Source organism: Dermacentor albipictus, chromosome 6 (genome assembly GCF_038994185.2).
Source record: "Dermacentor albipictus isolate Rhodes 1998 colony chromosome 6, USDA_Dalb.pri_finalv2, whole genome shotgun sequence".
In the NCBI taxonomy this organism is placed as follows: Eukaryota; Metazoa; Arthropoda; class Arachnida; order Ixodida; family Ixodidae; genus Dermacentor; species Dermacentor albipictus.
Window position 1 is genome coordinate 69,224,091 of NC_091826.1, and position 18,067 is coordinate 69,242,157.

An 18,067-nucleotide genomic window follows, 5' to 3' on the forward strand; every position below is an offset into this window, starting at 1 on the left:
CTTCTTTATTATCAGAGAAAAACCCTTAATAAGGCTTTGCTGGCTGAAGTGTCATTTCAGCCTGCTGTGACTGTTAGCATCGATGAAGCAAACAAGGCAGAGCACAAAGACCATGGTTTTACAGGTGTGTGCAAATGATGGAGAAAAAAAAGAAGAAAATAACAAGCAATAAACTCTACTTGTTACTTCACGGTACTTACAATTAGTATGGTTAGCTTTACAGTTAGCTCCACAGTGCCGCCTCCCATCTACACCTCCATTGTTTCGCTAATCGTATCGTCGGTAGCCGCATTAGGACTGCCCAATAATGCAAAATTGCACCATATCAGCGAGGGAGGCACCGACTCTATGTAGGAGCTGACAGCAGGAGACGCACGGCCATCAATAAGCTGTACCATGTGCTACCCCTGATGGGCTAGCTAGTGATTTGTGACTTAGCTGTTAGCAGCGCACTTGAAAAAAAAAAAAAAACACACGGACACAAAAAATTGGGACACACGAAAAACACTTCATGTTCGTCCTGATTCTTTTTTCTTTGTCCATGTTTTTAACCCTTTCAGTGCCACTGATTTACTCGTGCGTTCTTCATTCTCTCCAGTCAGATGTGCACTGTAACACTAAAGTTGGCAAGCTTTGAGGCAGTTCTGCCGTCTGTTGAAAATTTCTCAAACCATACTTTCTCATCTTCAAGGGTTTGCTCAGCCTGGGTTTTTGTTAGCACACTGTGGAGCGCGCCCCTTTGCGAGCACAGTAGCACATGGAGGGGCGACTCTCGGATTTTGTGCATTGTTACCGCAGTTTTTCTCCATCAGAGTATTGGTGCTGCAGCGCAATAACAACTCGTGTGTGTTTCTGCCATCTGCCGTGCATTTATTGCAGACCAGTCTTTTTTTTTCTTCCTTTCTTTAACCCCAACATAGCAACCCTATCATGGAAGCATGCACGTCAGAACGAAACTAGGTAGGAGATCAAAAATTAAGATAGCAATGTGGAGGGCTATACTAAAAGTCCACTTGCCATTCCCCTTCTGGATAACCTAAAATAAACCATTGTGTTTGCTTTATAATATCCAACAGAAAAGCTTGGCACTGAAACGGTTAAAGTGCACTGCATATAACTGAGTCAAGGTATAGTAGTTTCAAAATGATGTGGTCAAAGAATTTCTTACATCCGGCCTTCACACGTGTTATTTAGCACAAGATGGGCAAGATTTGACATTACTCGCTATTGGAGACGTTTTTATGCTAGCTCCATTCATTCTGAGTGCACAAGAAAACTGCATCTGGTTTGGAGACCCGACGAATGAGCAGGCATACAACACAGGCTATGTGCGTAGCTCTGTCTATATGCTAGTTGTAGTTTTGTTTAGCTGGAGTGTACTATAGCTATAGATCTTGTAGCAGCTGGTATCTTCACAACATTCTGCTTGCTTGCTTTTTGTGCTAAGTTATGGTTATGAGCTTCACCCTTTGTTGGCCAACAGCATTGATGCACGCATCAGAGTGAAACTCGGACTCTGATCTTCCTGTCCCTATGCTTTTCTTGAAAAACAAAAACCATTCCAATTACCATTTCTCACCAAAGTTGCATTCGTGAAAAAAGAAAGAAAGGAAATCACAATACAAAGAGAAGTTTTTCAAAGCTATAGATGAGTTGTTGAGTAAAATTTTACGAAATGCATCACCAAAAGCCAGAAGTCAGCAGCCATGCTAAATTAAAGCCGCAAGTCTACATGAGCATGGTTAGAGCTAAACGGCTGTCCTTGAAAGTCTGGAGCACCAGATTCTGCATCAGCATTTTGCCCTTTCGTGAGTATCATTTTCAGTGATTATTGGTCAGTTGAGCCAGCGGATGGAACGTCTATCCCTCCAATGAGGTTTTGCCATTCTAGGTGTCAATATCGTGCAAAAGTGTCCTCAAAAGTGATCAGAAATTACAGCCCAAATCCTCCAAAGCAAGGGAACTTGAAAAACATAGCTGAAATCAACACAACTGCTTTAAGATCATCGAGGAAACATGTGCAGGGAAGGTGAGCTCACACAGGCAAGAATGTTATTCTGCTACAGCTAAACTGCCAGCCACTGTTCATGAGTAGCGTAGTCTTTTTCCTATAAATTAAGTGTACGTAAAAGAATTACAGTCTATGCTCATTACCATGGACTCACGTACAACAAACAGTTTTGGATTAACGGACCATATTTCAAGCTTAGTTTGCTCTACCTATTTTATGAATGCAACGAAATTCGCTTTTAATAGGCTGCGCTACTATGGTCTATCGGCTAAAGTGGACGAAATTAGCGGCAGTCTTTTTCAAAATCGGGCCTATAAAACGGACATTTGCCCTGTTGACATGGACTGAACGGATTTGCGAAGCTCGATGGACGATTGCAGCTCAATATCGCACACGCGACGGACCAAGGCTGGGCAGAAATGCGCAGTCTTCTGTCTAGCACGAGGCATGGTGGGTGCGGGGAGGCGAGAGAGAGGGGGTTCTACTCCCGACAGCTGCTGCTTTTGGCGCAGCTGCCATATCTTAAAAGCGATCTGCGATGTGAAAGAAGTGTGTGCCCGAGCGGGCCTCATCTTCAAAGCGATGTGTAATCTGCACAAAATGCGTCCAGTGCTGGTATCTTCAAACACGTTGTGCTTTCGACGTTTAGTTCGCGTTGAAGCGAGAGAGAGCCCGAGCTGCTCCTGCTGCAATGATCTTGCTTAATTTGCTATCGCAATCGACGATTCGCCTTTTGGGTGAAACTGCGACTTTTTTGTTTGTTTTCTACTTTGGACGTGGATCACTCACTCTTTGCAATAAAGTTAGACATCGCGACAAATGTTTCGGAAGTGAGGCGTTTCGGTTATTACGGACATCGGATAAAACGGAAGTTTTCTATCGGATTATCGGGGTCTGTTGTAATGAGAAGTAAAGCTATACGTTCCTTCGTTGGCATCATCAGTGTATCTATCAGGATTGCCCTCCATATCTTTCCATATTGAAATTCCTCATTCGTGTTTGTAGCCAACATCCAGCAAACAGTCACTCATTCAAATGAGTAGGTTCCTCGATCAAAATACACTGAGCACTTGCCTAAGGTTCAAAGAAAAGCAAACAAATATTGGGCTAAATAATCGGACCCTCCCACACTCCTCTTGCTTGTGAACAAGAGACCTGTTGTGGCCCTGGAACATCCATTATTTTGACCATGACCCATTCTCGCCTGGCAAGTTTTCGTTGAGTACTGGACTAGCCAGCTCTTAGTGCTCAATTTGTTTGTGGTGGCATTTTATCTGTCAAAAGCTCAACAAAGCGTCATGCGCTTAATGCAAAAAAGAAAAGGCACGTTTTAAAGCATGCAGGTTGCATCACATGGAACTGTCAGTACACCTGGTTAGTTCATGCTTTAAGGTTACGCTCAGTGACAACCTAAGAGTTCTGTACACGCTTCACCCACAAACCTGCACTCATCTGCCCTCTGTTGTTCGATGCTTCTAAACATAATTCCCAAGAAACACCGATAACCGAAGAATGTCTGCCTCTGCAGTGATATCACAAAAGTGAGCAAACGTAATTGGCTGGCATTTCTAAATTAAATTGTGGAATTTAAAGTCCCAGAACTGCACGGTGTGTTTTGAGGGAGGTCGCAGTGGAGGACTTCAGATTAATGTTGACCACCGAGGTTGCACCAAAAGCACAATTACACAAGCATTTTTTTTGCACTATGCTCCCATCAGAATGTGGCTGCCGCAGCCATTAGCGCAATGCCATAGCTGCCGAGCCACCATGGTGGGTTATGGCTGGCATTCCTAAAAGAAGTAACGGCGTATTTGCCACTGCATTCTTAGGTTGTCACCAACAATGGCACCGCGTGTCATTTGACGGACGTGGGCTTTCTCATCAAGTATTGCTGTAGTGAAGCACTACATGAATACCATAACACTTCTTTTCAGCACAGCTGATTAATAACGTCGAACATTGCATGCACACCGAACCCGCACTTGTTCTCAGTTCGCAGTGCCACAAGGCAGCCCGATGCAGCACTGCCGTACAACACAGACACCCACAAAGCACCCATGCTGTTAAGGCTCAACAAGAACTGCCAAGCATGTGCGAGCCATGGTAGCCACGTAACTCTTCCCTTACCATCAATCACATTTGGAGTCCAATATTCCACATGTTTTCGACGACCTGCATACGACACATGCCGCCACAGCTCATTCCACACAGCTCGCAGATCAGCACAACACAGCACTGCAGAGCACAACCCACCACACCACACCACGCCACACCACGCCACACCACAGAGCTGGCTCAACGTGCCAAGTATACAGTCGTGTTCACAAGGTTGGAGACCATGGGAGCGTGTGGCAAATTGCATGCGAGCACCGTCTGACAGTGTGGTTCCTGCTGTCGAGTGTTGCAGTGTGCATGTACATCGATTCTTACTGGCTGGCCTGCTCGTTTGCTTGGTCCGTGCCAACGCACGTGCCGTGCACTGGAATTTGCAGTCGCAGCCACCAATAGTGCTGACAGTGAAGCAGCGGCACAGCTCGAGCTCCACGCTATTTCCAAATTATAGAAGTGCCTGCTCGCACTAGCGGTATCTTCATCTGCCAAGCATTGACCACTTCAATGCTCATAATAATAGAGAACACTACTTTTTAACTTTTATCCCTGCACGCATTTCTGCTGTGACTGTCCGAGATACACTGCTTGCACTTTCGGCAGAGGGGACTGTTCCCTGCACAAACCGCTGTTGTTGGCAGAATGTCGTGATCGAAAAGTACTATTCGCAGCACCTGTATTGCAGCACCAGAGCTGCCAAGCATGGCACGAAATTCAAAATAATGGATGCACATGCGGTAACCAAAAGGAACGGTGTCCTAGTTATTCCCACTAAGCTAAAGGAAAACCATAATTTACGTTAGCCACAGCTTCCACGACAGTTTTACTTTTTCTCGCAAACAGCAGTTTGTGCACAAAGCAACGCACTCTGCAGGAAGCGCTAGCGGTATTTATCGCCCAAGCAGACATGGCAGACACAGCAGCAGTGCGAGCAAGCGCTTGCACGATTCAGAAATGGCATCGAACTTGGCCATAGGGAATTGTGGCTGCTCCGCAGCTGCATTGCCATCAGCGCTACTATTGGCGATGATCACTGTCAATTCTGTTGAACGGCAGGCACATTAACTCTGAGTGAACCGACAAGCCAGCAAGTCAGTAAGGATGAACACATATGAGCACTGCAACACTTTAGACAGCAGGCATTCTGACACCAGACGGTGCATGCAGGAAATCCACTATTCACTCCTATGGTATAACTTATGAGCACAAGTGTAAAATCTTAAAAAAATATATATATATTATTCACACTCCACATTTTCTTGATGTAACTGCTACTGAACTATACAAAGGAGTGTGTATCGGTACTATATCTGAGCAGATGAAAGGGAGTATTTATTGCATTTATGAGCATTCTAGCGTGGTTATATGTCAACACATATTGCAGGCCACATGCGTCGTCTGCAAAGAACACGCGCACACAATGCAGTCAATGTAGCAAGCCCTGTATCAGGCAGTCACTGCACTGAAATTACTGCTCGACAGTTTTTCTGACACTGAGTGTAAGTAAGACGTGTACTGTAAACCAGAGTCAGCTTCCTCAGATACGTGACCGCTACCTGCCTTCAAACATGCAAGGATTTAACATGAACTATGAATAAAGCAGTAAAAGAGATCTGTTGTCAGCTTTAGCTGTCTTGTTTTTACACCAAGAACTGATGCAAAAGGCAGCGTGACTGCCAGTAGCAGTGCAAGGCTAGAGTTTCGACAGGTGCTGTTTGTGCTGTCGACACACACACACACGCACACACATGCCCACAGACTGTTACAGTACCTCCATGCAAACACGGACTTTATAAGTGTGACATTTAGGTAACCAGAATATACAAAAAAAGCATGCTGGGCATGGAGGTTGCAGGCAACTTCCATGCCCTCTATGGTTGCAGGCAACAGCAGACGACAAGCACAAAAGCTGACTATTATAACATTTATTCATAAATTTTGACATTGAATATACTGCAAAATCTTCCATGGATAACTCCACAATAAGGGTAAACTACGTATCATATTTACTCAATTCTAACACACACTTCTTTCCTGTAACATTTACTATGACATGCGATTTAAATTGGCATTTTCATTGGCAGTGAAAACTTCTGTAATCTAATCCAATCTGCACGTCGCAGCGGGGGTGCTTTACTGGATACTGTCAAATTCTACCACGTTGTGAATTTGTTATCTTGCTATCTTGTTATCTCCAGTTGGCTTAGAAGGCAGCTACACCTTCGCTCACTGGCTCAAAACACCAACTGATAGGACTTCCCAACTTATCGGTGTTCAACAGTTTCAGCAAGACAAAACTTGCTGCACTTGGGAGGCCGCATTTAGTGAAGCGGGCCACTGTGGCATGTCTCTGGAAGGTGCGCCAGCATGGCCGATAACGCTGGCGATACGAATTCCTTGCCGAAACCAGCTGCACATCATCTATCAAGCTGTGCTGTTTCATCTTGCCGGCGCACCAAACATTCACTTACCCTCGTACTCACAGTACGTGAAACCTGCACGTTTTTTTTTCTTCTCCCTTTTTAGAGTGTAGCTCTTAAGTGCCCTTTCTTGCGTTGCATGCAAGTGTGGCTCGGCGGTAGCATTATACCTCGTAACCGAGTGAACGAGCACAGGCGAAAGATGAAAGCGAATACGGAATGCAGCGGCAGATGTATGAAGAACGGTCAAGGGGGAAAGTGGAGGAGGAGTGGAAGAGAAACGGCCTGTGCATGCGCTGTGTGGGTGATGTCGTCTGTGCTTCTGAGGGGGTCAGGGCGGCCTGAGGTGGGGAGGGCTATGCTAGTCCGCAGCGTCAGCTGCTGAGGTCAGTCTGCGATACCGGCGTGTGTGACCCGTATCGCTGCTCCTGCAAGGGGTGAGGGCGAGTGGCTACAAGTAAGGCTCGAAGTGACATTCCTTGGGTGCTGTCGCCGCTGAAACCGGTCGCACGATTTCCATTTGGTGAAGAGCCACTCTCGGCGTTTGCGGAATGAAAGCGTGCGAAGAAAAGCGTAGTGCTGAGCAAGACGGGCTGTGCGGCCATGACGGCTACGATATGGTGCCACAGTAGCGCATACTGTCTGTATGGAAACAAAGCGCGCTACTCACAGTGCTCCCTTCGTAATATAAACCTATATAATCCTAATACAAAACAATGACATGCAAAATGAAAACACGCATAGAGTTGCACTCAAATTTCGCATTAGGGAGTATCGTAATCATAAGTGAATTTTTTACTAGCTTTTTTACTAGTTGCTGGCTGTCGGGTAAAGGGTCACAGGCTTTGTTCTGTAGGGACACGGGACAGGCACTGGTACCTCATAGTTGCAGCTAGATTGATCAGTGCCACAGATGAACAGAAACATTCATGACGTTTATGAAAGAGTCGCTTAACGGCGACAGAAATTTCAGTTGCCACTATGGAGATATATCTCTGTGTACATCAACAACTGGTGCTGCACACACATGCTCGTAATTCAATGGGAAAGCACTGGCGCTCACAGCCCAGTATCTATCTGATGGCAGGGCTCTCCAGATGGAAACTAAGCCGCAGAGTGGTTTGAACTTACTCTCACAAATTGGCTCATCGCCAGACCATGTGGCATCGTTCTGGCATCGGCGTGTGGCATCCCCATTCAGCAAGTACGGCTGATCGCAGGTGTACTGGATAGCGTCGTTTTCTCGGAAGATTGGCTTCGATGGGCTGACCTGGCCATTGGCAATGGGAGTGGGCTGTGGGCACACCACCTCTGAAACAACAGGAACAGGCATGCATTTTTTTTTTTTTTGCAGTCATAGTTGCACACAAAGGAGAACGGTTGGACAGAGCCAGAGGCCGCCGAGCTGAGGAAAATAAAGAAACAAAGCTGAAGGCTTACTGCAGACATATAGAGAAAAAAATTCGGGCAGAACTCGTTTACGATGACTGTCCAAGTAAGCAAATAGCCAAAATACATCATGTATGAGGCATGCACTGTAGCTGGCCTCCTTTTGCACGCTTTCCCTCTTGACACGGTGTGCCTTCTGGAGGCAGCACAGTGAAGCCTGCAGTGCACGCCCAGTGGCACAAACACAGGGACCCACATTTTTAGACTACAATAACTGTGGGATTGACATTTATTTTTGTGGGATATGGGGATAGCTAGATGGCGGGAGAGAAAACTGGTCTGATAACACCAAGAATGCTATTTGCATTAAACAATGACGGAAAGAAAGATAACGGAGAAAGAAAAAGTCTGATGCTTGTTGATAAAATTAAAGTGAGAAGTGCACGGCAATGAAGTACAACACATATCGAAATACATTTGAAAAGCCCCTTGCCAATTCAAATACATGTAAAATGCATGAAACGCTTTTCTGAGATAACCGCTGGACCAATTTTAATGAAATTTGTGTCATTTGAGAGAGAAAGTTAAATTCTAGTCACTGTAGGAAGCGGAATTTCGATTTAGGAATTGAATTTTATTGCAGAAATTTTCAAAAATGTGAAAAATATGGAAGCACGAAGTACACAAGTTAATAGCTCTGCATCAAAAACAGATATCGCAGTTCTGTAAATGGCATCCATTAGACCATTAAAAGTGAACAAATTCGATATGTCAATTTATATGTTAAGTGAATTTGTTAGGTTGGATACAATGGTTCTGCAAAATCTGCATTTACACATTACTAAATTCTTTTACATTCATGTATAACATATCAATTTTGACCACTTTAGGTGTACTATCAGATGCAATTCACAGAATTGTGGTACCATTTTTCCTTGCCGAGTTAAACATTTGTAAACTTGACAGTTTTGTGTTCTGAAAATTTTCTATTTTTGCCAGTTTTTAATAAAACATTTATGATCTAAATTAAAACATTGGAAACCAATAGTCACTAGATTTAAAGTTTTTCTTTTAAATGCAACAAACTTCGTCAAATTTGGTGCAGCGGTTGCCGAGAAAAACAAATCTTCCTTTTACATGTATTTAGATAGGAGCAACCGAGCTAAAGCTTCCCCTTAACCTCCAAGTTTCTCCCCCCCAAGCGAGTGTCGGCGGAAAGCAATGAATGTATGCTTTTCAAGGCTAACAGAAAGCTGCCGGCCATTACTTATGAGTGCCTGTCATACACACTCCAGCCCATTTTTATTCTTTTGGAAACTTCCCCCTCGTGATCCGAGACCTCTGCGACTAATTAGCCTAGATATATGCACCCTTGAACAATTTCCAAAGACCGACAGCCAATCGCATTTCGGAATGTCGGCCATGACATAGCTAGACTAACATCAAGTTTTCCCTTGGTGATGCAAAATACCTACTGGCACACTCAAATTGCAACACTGCGTTTTCCTGCACCACATGGAAGCCAGCCACATCTGTGCAAAACTGCAACGACTTTCCTTGTAAACTAACACCTCAATTCTGCTCTCCCCAAAGTACTTGCACTTCAATAGGGTGTTTTGGAGTACTCGCACACTACTAAAGCATTTCAGAATAGCAGCCCCATCTGTTTGGGACCCCAAAGGGCTTTGCGTACACCGACTATGGAGGATGTAAGAGACTTAGAGTGATGTAAACATGGTTTCCACCTTGTGCGGGCTGTTAGAAAGCAAAGCAGCATGATAAACAATAACGTAAAAGAAGATACAGAAAATACTTCTGGCATACATACTTTGGTTTTTTAGTAACAGTTGAATGATAATACTCATAATGCCAAACAATTCACTGCACTTATTCTCGAGCGACTAACTTAAATGCCAACATCAGCCAAGGCAATAGACAGGGGTGCTCAAACCAAAGCCTTCCCATTTCAGGCCTCTAATCTCCAAAATCACAGCGATTTGGTGTCATTAATGTGACCAGAGAGAAGGCAATAGTCTACATATCATTTAATGCCTACAAGCGTTACAAGTTCATTGGAAATGATGTCCAATGCTAGGTGGGAGCCATTGCTTTGACAAGTGCTGCCTTTTTTCTTGACACAAAGCCTCTGGGGCAAGTCTGGGGCAGCCCATTATAATTAAACAATGCCATTCATATCCCATGACTGCATGGTAGTGATGGTGCCAAAACATATGGGGTTCCTAGGTGTTTTAAAAACCCTCTGAAAAACCCTGTGAAAACACTGTGATACTACCATGTGGACAAATCTTCAACCCACATGACCAGTGCGAAAACTATGAGGAACATTGGTTATGGTATCCGGTGAACGTAACCCGACGTCTGCTAGTCCTTGCTGTACTACCAGACAAAATTTCTATGAACGTAGCCAATGTGAGCAACATTAGCAAGTTCGTGTTTTGCAATGATTTTGTATTTTCATTCATATTTTTGCAACACGATACAAAGAAAAGGAATTTGGGGCCATATTTTACAATGAGGTTTTACAGAAGCTTTATAGTTCAGGACTCTTCCAGGTGATGCTAAATGCCCACTTCCGTTACAAAAAAAAAAAAGAAGAAAAGAAAGAAAACAGAAAGAAAAAAAGAACAACAGCTGAAAGAATGGTCCTCAAATTACTGTCGAAACACCATGCAGTTTGTCAAAGAATGCAGAAGTCAATGTGTGACAGCACCTAAAAAAGCTATCAATTAAAAAACGAACTTCTCATGCCACAGTATTAAGAGTAAGCCATTATCTGCGGTGAGCATGTCTTGTTGAAAGCTACGCCTAATCACCTTTCTGGACATTTGATGTCAGGGCAACTTGAATGTGTGCCTGGATGCCATGAGAAAAACATTACGGGCATTTAGGTATCTCTACATGAATGAATTCGAAAGCAGTGCGACGTCTCTCCAATGACACCTCGGACTCGTTCAGCTCCAAAGGAGCTGAATGCAGCTACTGTACTGAGAACTCGAAGTCGAAGGTTCGTCCACTGGAGCGCACAACAGAACTCACCAAAATCACCACACCGACCGGCAGCGCCGCAATGCGAGGTGCTATATATAGACCGGTCACACGGTTGCCACTTCCTGGCAACTTCAGCTTATGCAACCGTATTCGTTACTGGGAAACGCTAGTAGCAAATGCTATGTGCAAAGGCGAGCTTTCTGGTTCTTTTTTTTTCTTTCCCCCACACAGCCAGCACTGCCACGGATGCGCTGAGGTGAGCACCATTTGGTGGTGCTTCAACGAACTCAGCGCCTACGCGGCGTGTGCCTTCTCTGGATCGGCTGTGACCACATAACTTTTTCTACCATCTCCGCGGATGCTGCCAGATTTTCCACTTCATGACTTATATAATGCTTTTGCATTAAAAAACATGCATACTGTTCACAGGCAACTTCGATGACATGCTGCATGCAGTTGTAGTGAACTTTCACATTTAGCTCTAACATGCTGCTCCAAACACTTCCAAACATGGTAGCGTGCACTTAAAACAATATTTTTTAACTGTTACCTTTTCTGCCCATGTTACTTTTCAAAGGTCTTACTTAGAGAGCAAAAAAAGAAAAAAAGAAATATTTTGCACTCAATTCTAAACTTGAAGCCTGTATTTTTATGTTATTCATATTCCATTAGAAAATTTTACCACTACAAAATGCGTAGCCATTTTCCATGTTCAGTTGCAGTTGATGCAGGACTGCTATAACAACCACATTTCTTTTAATGATTGATTGTGGTGGCAGAAGGCCCCAAACCAATTCTAAAATTTAAATTTATTATTTCTGGGGTTTTGGGCACCGAAACCATGACCTGATTGTGAGGCACGCCGTAGTGGGAGACTCTGGAATAATTTTGACCACGTGGAGTTCTTAAGGTTCAAAAGAGAAAAATTATGTTAGCTATGTTATTTACTCTTACATAAAATTACCCTTCTACAAAACCAAAGCCTTACATCACAAAAATGCCTAGCAAGCCAGAAAAGACGAAAAGAAGAAATGAGTGGCGATGTCGCCTCGAAATTCTCGCATCAGCTTCCCATGACGCCACAAATTTTGATGGCACCTGCCTGTGCCTAGTCAAGTTTTTGCCAGTAAAAATTCTTCAGAACATTTTTAATGAACCACAATGCTAAAAAAAAAATACTTTGCAATCCACGTCACACATTGATGTACCGGCCTAGCAGTTCTGGTGCGAAATTCAAGAGTGAAACCCTGACTGTCATTTTCTCTCATAATAACCAACCTATTACCGCGAAATGAATGAACAGGGGGTTCTTCAATACTTCCTCAATCTACTCTGATTAAGTTTTTCTCCTTCAGTGTCCCTTTAAAGGTGCACCCAAAGCACAGACGAACATTTTCACCTTTCACCCCCGTTGAAATGCACCCACTGTGGCTGGGACCGAAGCTGCAACATTGTGCTCGGCAGTGCAATACCATGGACACTGAGCTACCGTGGCGAGTAACGACTTACTTTAACCACCTGGAATTCTTTTGTGCACACACACACAAGTGTTTTTGCATTTCACAGCAATCAAAATGCCGCAGGGGTAGCCGGGAGTCTAATACCCCTGTCACACTGGCACACCAAAGTTCCTTCGAAGCAAAGGAGCACAAAGCTTTCAAGGAAGCGTTAGTTCAAGGGAGTTATATTGGCGTTACACATTCTCCGTAGAAGCTTCTAACTACAGCTTAAATGTGCTGTTGGCACATTAGTAATCTTGAAAGCGAATAAAATACTTGCATACAAATACGCATTAAAATGCATTTAAGCAAATGTTATTTTCTGAACCTCATTTTGGCATCACTTTGAAGTTGAAAAACGAATTATGCGCATAATGACGTTGTTACTTTGCCAAATACAGGCCCTTCAGTTGTGATGTTGGCCCCCCTGTGTGCCTACTGTGTAGCTAGCGTGAGTTGGCAGTTTGTTCTTGGTGTTCTTGCTAGGCTCTCCTTGTAGCTATTGGCTACTGTGAAACTTGTTTCTTCACAGATAAAAGCTGAATATTTTGAGTAATAAAGGGAATATGTTTTTCCACTGAATACCCTCTGGGAACAAGAGTATTCCCTAACAGAGGATGAGGCACATAAAATAACTATTGTTTAAAGGAATTTCAACAAAATTTGCACAGTTGATGTAGTTTTACCAGTTGATTTCTAAAACGCACTACTTTTTTTCTATGATAACCATTTTTTTATGAAATCCAGTACAGGATGTTCGTTGTTAAGGGCCTAATTAAATAATTAACAGCAACTTGCATGGGAAAGTACAGCACAAGCAATCGATTCTGAATGTTCACAGCGTGTCATAAGCTATAAGTCTTCATTTTAGGCCATTTTGAAGCAAAGTTATAGGTTGTCAAACTTAATGACAAAAAGATGCCCAACTTGATACTTTTCTAGTACCACTGAACAACTGAGCAACTACAGCAGACAAATGTTGGCCTGGTCGGCAAGCTGAGACTACAAAGGACAATGTGTACTCTATTACTAACCTACACACTTGGGCGCCGGACGGCTCCATTTGCCACTAGACGTGCAGTAGACTTGGTAGCTTGGATCCCACTTTTGGTCGTCGTGCGTCACCAAGTGGTAGCCCGGGTTGCAGGTGAAGTTCACAAAATTAGGGAAGTTAAACACGGGCGGGTTGACTGCCCCATTTCGACAGGAACCACCCGGGCATGGATGACCGCAACTTACGGCTGCAGGCAGAAGGAAGACACAGGTAAAGGTCTTGAAGAAGGGGCCCTAAAACAACCCTTTAAACAAATCTGCACAGAACTGGTTGGTTTGTTTGTTTGTAGACAATGCTTTCATGAACACATGATCCAAATATCGTCCCTATACACGGCGTTCCAAATAATGCTCCTGCAGCCTGCAATTGAAGTGACAGCTTGCCTTTTCTTTCAACATTTCAAAATCACCACCACTGTTACTGTGGAAGCAGTTATAAGCTCAAAAAAGGGTTTGCAATGGCCATACACCATCCTTTATATTATGCAGCCAATGAAGACTGCCATCATGATGCCGACCACTTGCCTCATTCTCAGTTTTGCCCTTGCCATGATGAGAAGAAAAAAACCTTTGCAGGTGCAGACCAATCCGTGCAACTCGTACATCAAGGACCAAGAAGTTGTGTAAGGGAATGTTCATGCCCCTCGAATGTACAGCAATGCTGCACCTCAGGGGCAAAGATCGTCTCAACACCATCCTTGCAGGTAACCTGGAAGGGCTGGCGATGATTGGGCTGAGGCCCCCTAAGTTAGCAGCAGGGGGGGGAGGATCCTTTTCGATATTCAATATTTTCGGATATACAGTTAAATATTGTGCTATTAGATATTTGCTTTGACTTATATTTCAGCATTCAAAGTTTTCTAAATACAGTTAAACCTTACTATAACGAAGCCGCATCCAATGCAACAGTAGCATTGTTATACATTCATCATTTGCTTGCAACGCTGATATCAAAGATATTGTTGAACTGAATTGAAATCTGGGATTTTACGTGCCAAAACCACGATTTAACTATGAGGCATCACGTAGTGGGAGACTCCAGATTAATTTTGACCACCACGGTACCTTTAACGTGCCCCCAATGCACGGTACGTGGGCATTTTGGGATTTCGCCTCCATCAAAATGCAGCTGCCGCAGCTGGGATTTGATCCCGCGACTTCGTGCTTAGCAGTGCGAAACCGTAGCCGCTATGCCAACGCGGCGGGTAAAGATAGTGTTACAAGGTATTTGTGTATAAACGCACCAACATTGCAGCAGCACCTGGCAAACAGACAGACAGAAACTTTATTAACATCATTAAGATGATGATGGGATCTGCTCTGTTCCCAATCTCCTCAGCCACAGTTTCTTTCGCCCTGGGAACACAACTTTTGTGGTATACATGCATATTTTATTAACAATCGTTTACATTTAGACACAATAAATAAGCTGCAACAAACTTGGAAAAATAAAGACTTGACAAGCAACACAGCTTTAGATTAGAGTAACTTTTGCAGCAACTTTGTTACTGGTTTCACCTGCTTCACAGTCTTGTCTGAACAAACTTGCTTGCAACAAGTACTACCGTGGCATATAGTGTCTTGTGGCGACATAAAAGGGAAGTGCCGCAACCATCTTTCCTTTTGCCTGTGTTCTTTGGCATCTTGTGCCACGCCTGACCGCTCTTTGGCCATACTTGGCACTAGCGTCACAAGACATCAAATTAATGATTCATCATCAGCGCCAACGTGTCTTTAAGATGATTTGAAACGTTCTCGCAAACACTTGTTGCAAAAGTTGACGCGACATTTGTAAAATCATAGAAAGACCTTGAATCTGTAAGCCACAAAATATTCAGCAGAGGTGGTGTGCTTTTCGTACTCCCACTTACCCTTGCACACCAGATTCCTTGAATCATACTCCCATTTGTTGCCGCGGCAGGTGGCGTTCGGTACGTGGGGTCCTGAATAAAGGCCGGAGACGGTATAGCCATTTCGACACTTGTAAGGAGCGATCTCCCCATCCTTGAATGTCTTCTTGAAGGCCTTCGTAGTGTAGTTGCCTTCATAGTGAAGCGTGTCCTCTGTCAGGTCATCCCAGCTGCAATCGGCCACTGCAAGAGAAAGGCAGAGCGCATCTCAATACACAGCCGAGTCATTATGCTGCAAAAAAAAGCACAGAAAACATTGACAACGATTGTCAATTTGTGCAATTACCAAATGCTTTTAGGAAGCAATTACTTTATTGAGGATCTGTCCGTTGGCAGAAGCCAGCAGAGCATTCTACAACTTCACGCTAAAATCCGGCATCCTCCGCATGGTGAAAAGTGAAGCACCTCTTGATGGCTGGCCTACTACATTTTGCAACCCCCACATCCCTCTACCCTTTAGGCCAGTTAGCCATCCTTAGTCAATGAAGCTTGATGATCATCATTAAAGAACTGATTTGTTTAAGGCACATATTCATTGCAGTGAGGATATTTAGGTAGCTTTTGTGGTTTCAACACGCAATTCCATAGAGAACAGAGCCGTTAACCAGCACATCTGCAGTGATGCACAAAAGCCAGTCCATCATGTGTGTGTTGTCTCCGGCGCAACTGCCGGTGTGGAATGCGACTGCCATCCTCCTCTCTTGCAACCGCCACAGACAGTGAGAGCGACAGAAGAAAAGGACAGCTGTTTTTCTCAGGCCCACCACCACAGCATCTAAAGCTTCAGATGCCCCAAACCGTTCAGGCAACAGAACTTGCCTCTCGCAGAGCTATAAAAGCTCGTGCTTGGCAACGCACGCGCCCTGCAACTTGGTCGCGCAAGAGCAGGTGCCCTTTGCATCGGCACCTTTGTATTGGCAGTCTGACCGCCGCCAAGCGCCAACCATAACGAAAACAGGTGAAAGAGCTAAAGAGAGCTATTTGCTATTAAAGAATTAAAAGCCATCAAATTGGGCTCCTGGTGCAATTGCTAACAAAGGTAGCCGTTTCCTCCCTTTGGCTGTTGCTGCAATCTGCTAGTCATCAAAGCTTGTGTCCTTGGCTTGGCACTGCAGCATGCGCTGCCTGCACCATGCTCTTTAAATTGGTGACACCTTGCAGGAGCCATTTCAGAGCAAGTTAACTGTTCTAGAGGCAAATTCTGGGGTTTCACATGCCAGTTACCACAATCTGGTTATGAGGCGTGCCGTAGTGGGGGACTATGGATTGATTTTGACCACCTGGATTTGTTTAATGTGCCCCCCAAACACGTACCCAAGGGGGGGCTCGGGGGAACTCGCAACCCCCCCCCCGCCCCCTCCCCACCCACGCCACCACTTCTCACACACATTCCTAAAGCGCCACCAAATCAATGTTGAGTCTTGACATCTATTCGGCGGTCAACATTTTGCTGCCTTTTTCACTCCTTTTGGATGGCGGTAGTTATCGGCATCTCCTGGGATGTGAAGGCCAGTTTCCTCATCAATTCAGTGCCAGCGCAATTAACTGCAGATGCATTCAGTTGTCACCATCTATTCAACGGTCACACGCATCATTGTTGCTTCGTTAGTTCAACCTTCTTCGTTTAGACTGATGCAGAGACCAGGAAAGGGATTCAGTTCGTGGTCAGCTGGTCTGTATGCATGTGGAACGAGTTGCAGCCAGTGAAATTGCCAATTGCGTTTAACTTTTTTTTTGTTTCATTATTTCATCGAATGACGGCTCGTCGCGACGCTGACAAATCCTCCAAAGCATATACGTGTGATATGGGTTAGATAAGGTGAAAAATAAAATAATGCGAGTCAGCATGCATCATCAAACTCTGTAATAAGCCTTAAACTCATAGGCAATATGACTGTCACCTGTTAACTTGTCTGGTTTTTCCATAATTGTACAGCTCTTTTCGTGCAAAATCGCCAACTGGAAACAAGAGGCGCAAGGATTTGAGAAGTTAAGTGATCTACTAAGGGAGAGAGCCAATGCAACAGCCAAACAGGTAGGAAAAGCGAAAATTCACAAATTTAACTGTCGTTTATTAACACATTGATGGATCAACATCTTTTTATTTAAAAGGAAGTAGAGAAAACGCCGCAGGAAGTGAACAACAATTCTGTGTGTTCTGAATGACACTTCTACAGTTATCATTCGAGCCACCTAACGTAGCCACTTCTCTGCTGTGTTTATGTAGGTGTTTTTCTAACCTTCCGCGGTGGGTGCAGTACGTGTAGAATCGCAGCTTCCTGCACTATACGCGGTTGTACGCGACTGGTGGCCACGCATCGTTACGCAACTTCCCAAATAACAAGAGTCGGCTGTGGCACTTAACTTGTTAGAGCAGTAAACGAGGGATCCAAAAGAACTGTGATTGTTCCGCAAATATATATTTCTCTATAATTCTTCCAGATCTAATTTGAAAAACGCTACTATAGTCGGATAAAACTTAAATCTGCAATGAAGCTCTGCCCACGCCCTCATAACTGCCATCCACTGTTCCTCCGCGAGGCTGCAAATAATTCGTACTTCAAACTTTTCTGTTACCCAAATAAGGCAGTAACTACAAAAAAAATTATTAGCGTGGAATTTTATACCTTTTCCTTCGCCTGTTATAGTAGAATGGCGAATGCCTAA

General features: G+C 44.1%; 1 protein-coding gene across 8 annotated transcripts in view; it reads right to left on the reverse strand.

The window, feature by feature from the left end:
* LOC135910521 (CUB and sushi domain-containing protein 3-like) overlaps positions 1–18,067 on the reverse strand; it is a 79,271-nt gene that overhangs the window by 46,531 nt on the left and 14,673 nt on the right. For 7 of the 8 annotated variants that reach the window (XM_065442587.2, XM_065442588.2, XM_065442584.2 and 4 more), the window contains exons 3-5: positions 15,362–15,583; positions 13,472–13,678; positions 7,672–7,851 (exon numbers count right to left, since the gene is read on the reverse strand). In XM_065442587.2, coding sequence (XP_065298659.2) covers positions 7,672–7,851; positions 13,472–13,678; positions 15,362–15,583 — 609 coding nt within the window. Of the gene's footprint in view, positions 1–4,138; positions 4,184–7,671; positions 7,852–13,471; positions 13,679–15,361; positions 15,584–18,067 lie in introns of all 8 variants that reach the window. The other variant, XM_065442585.2, reaches the window with a different exon arrangement.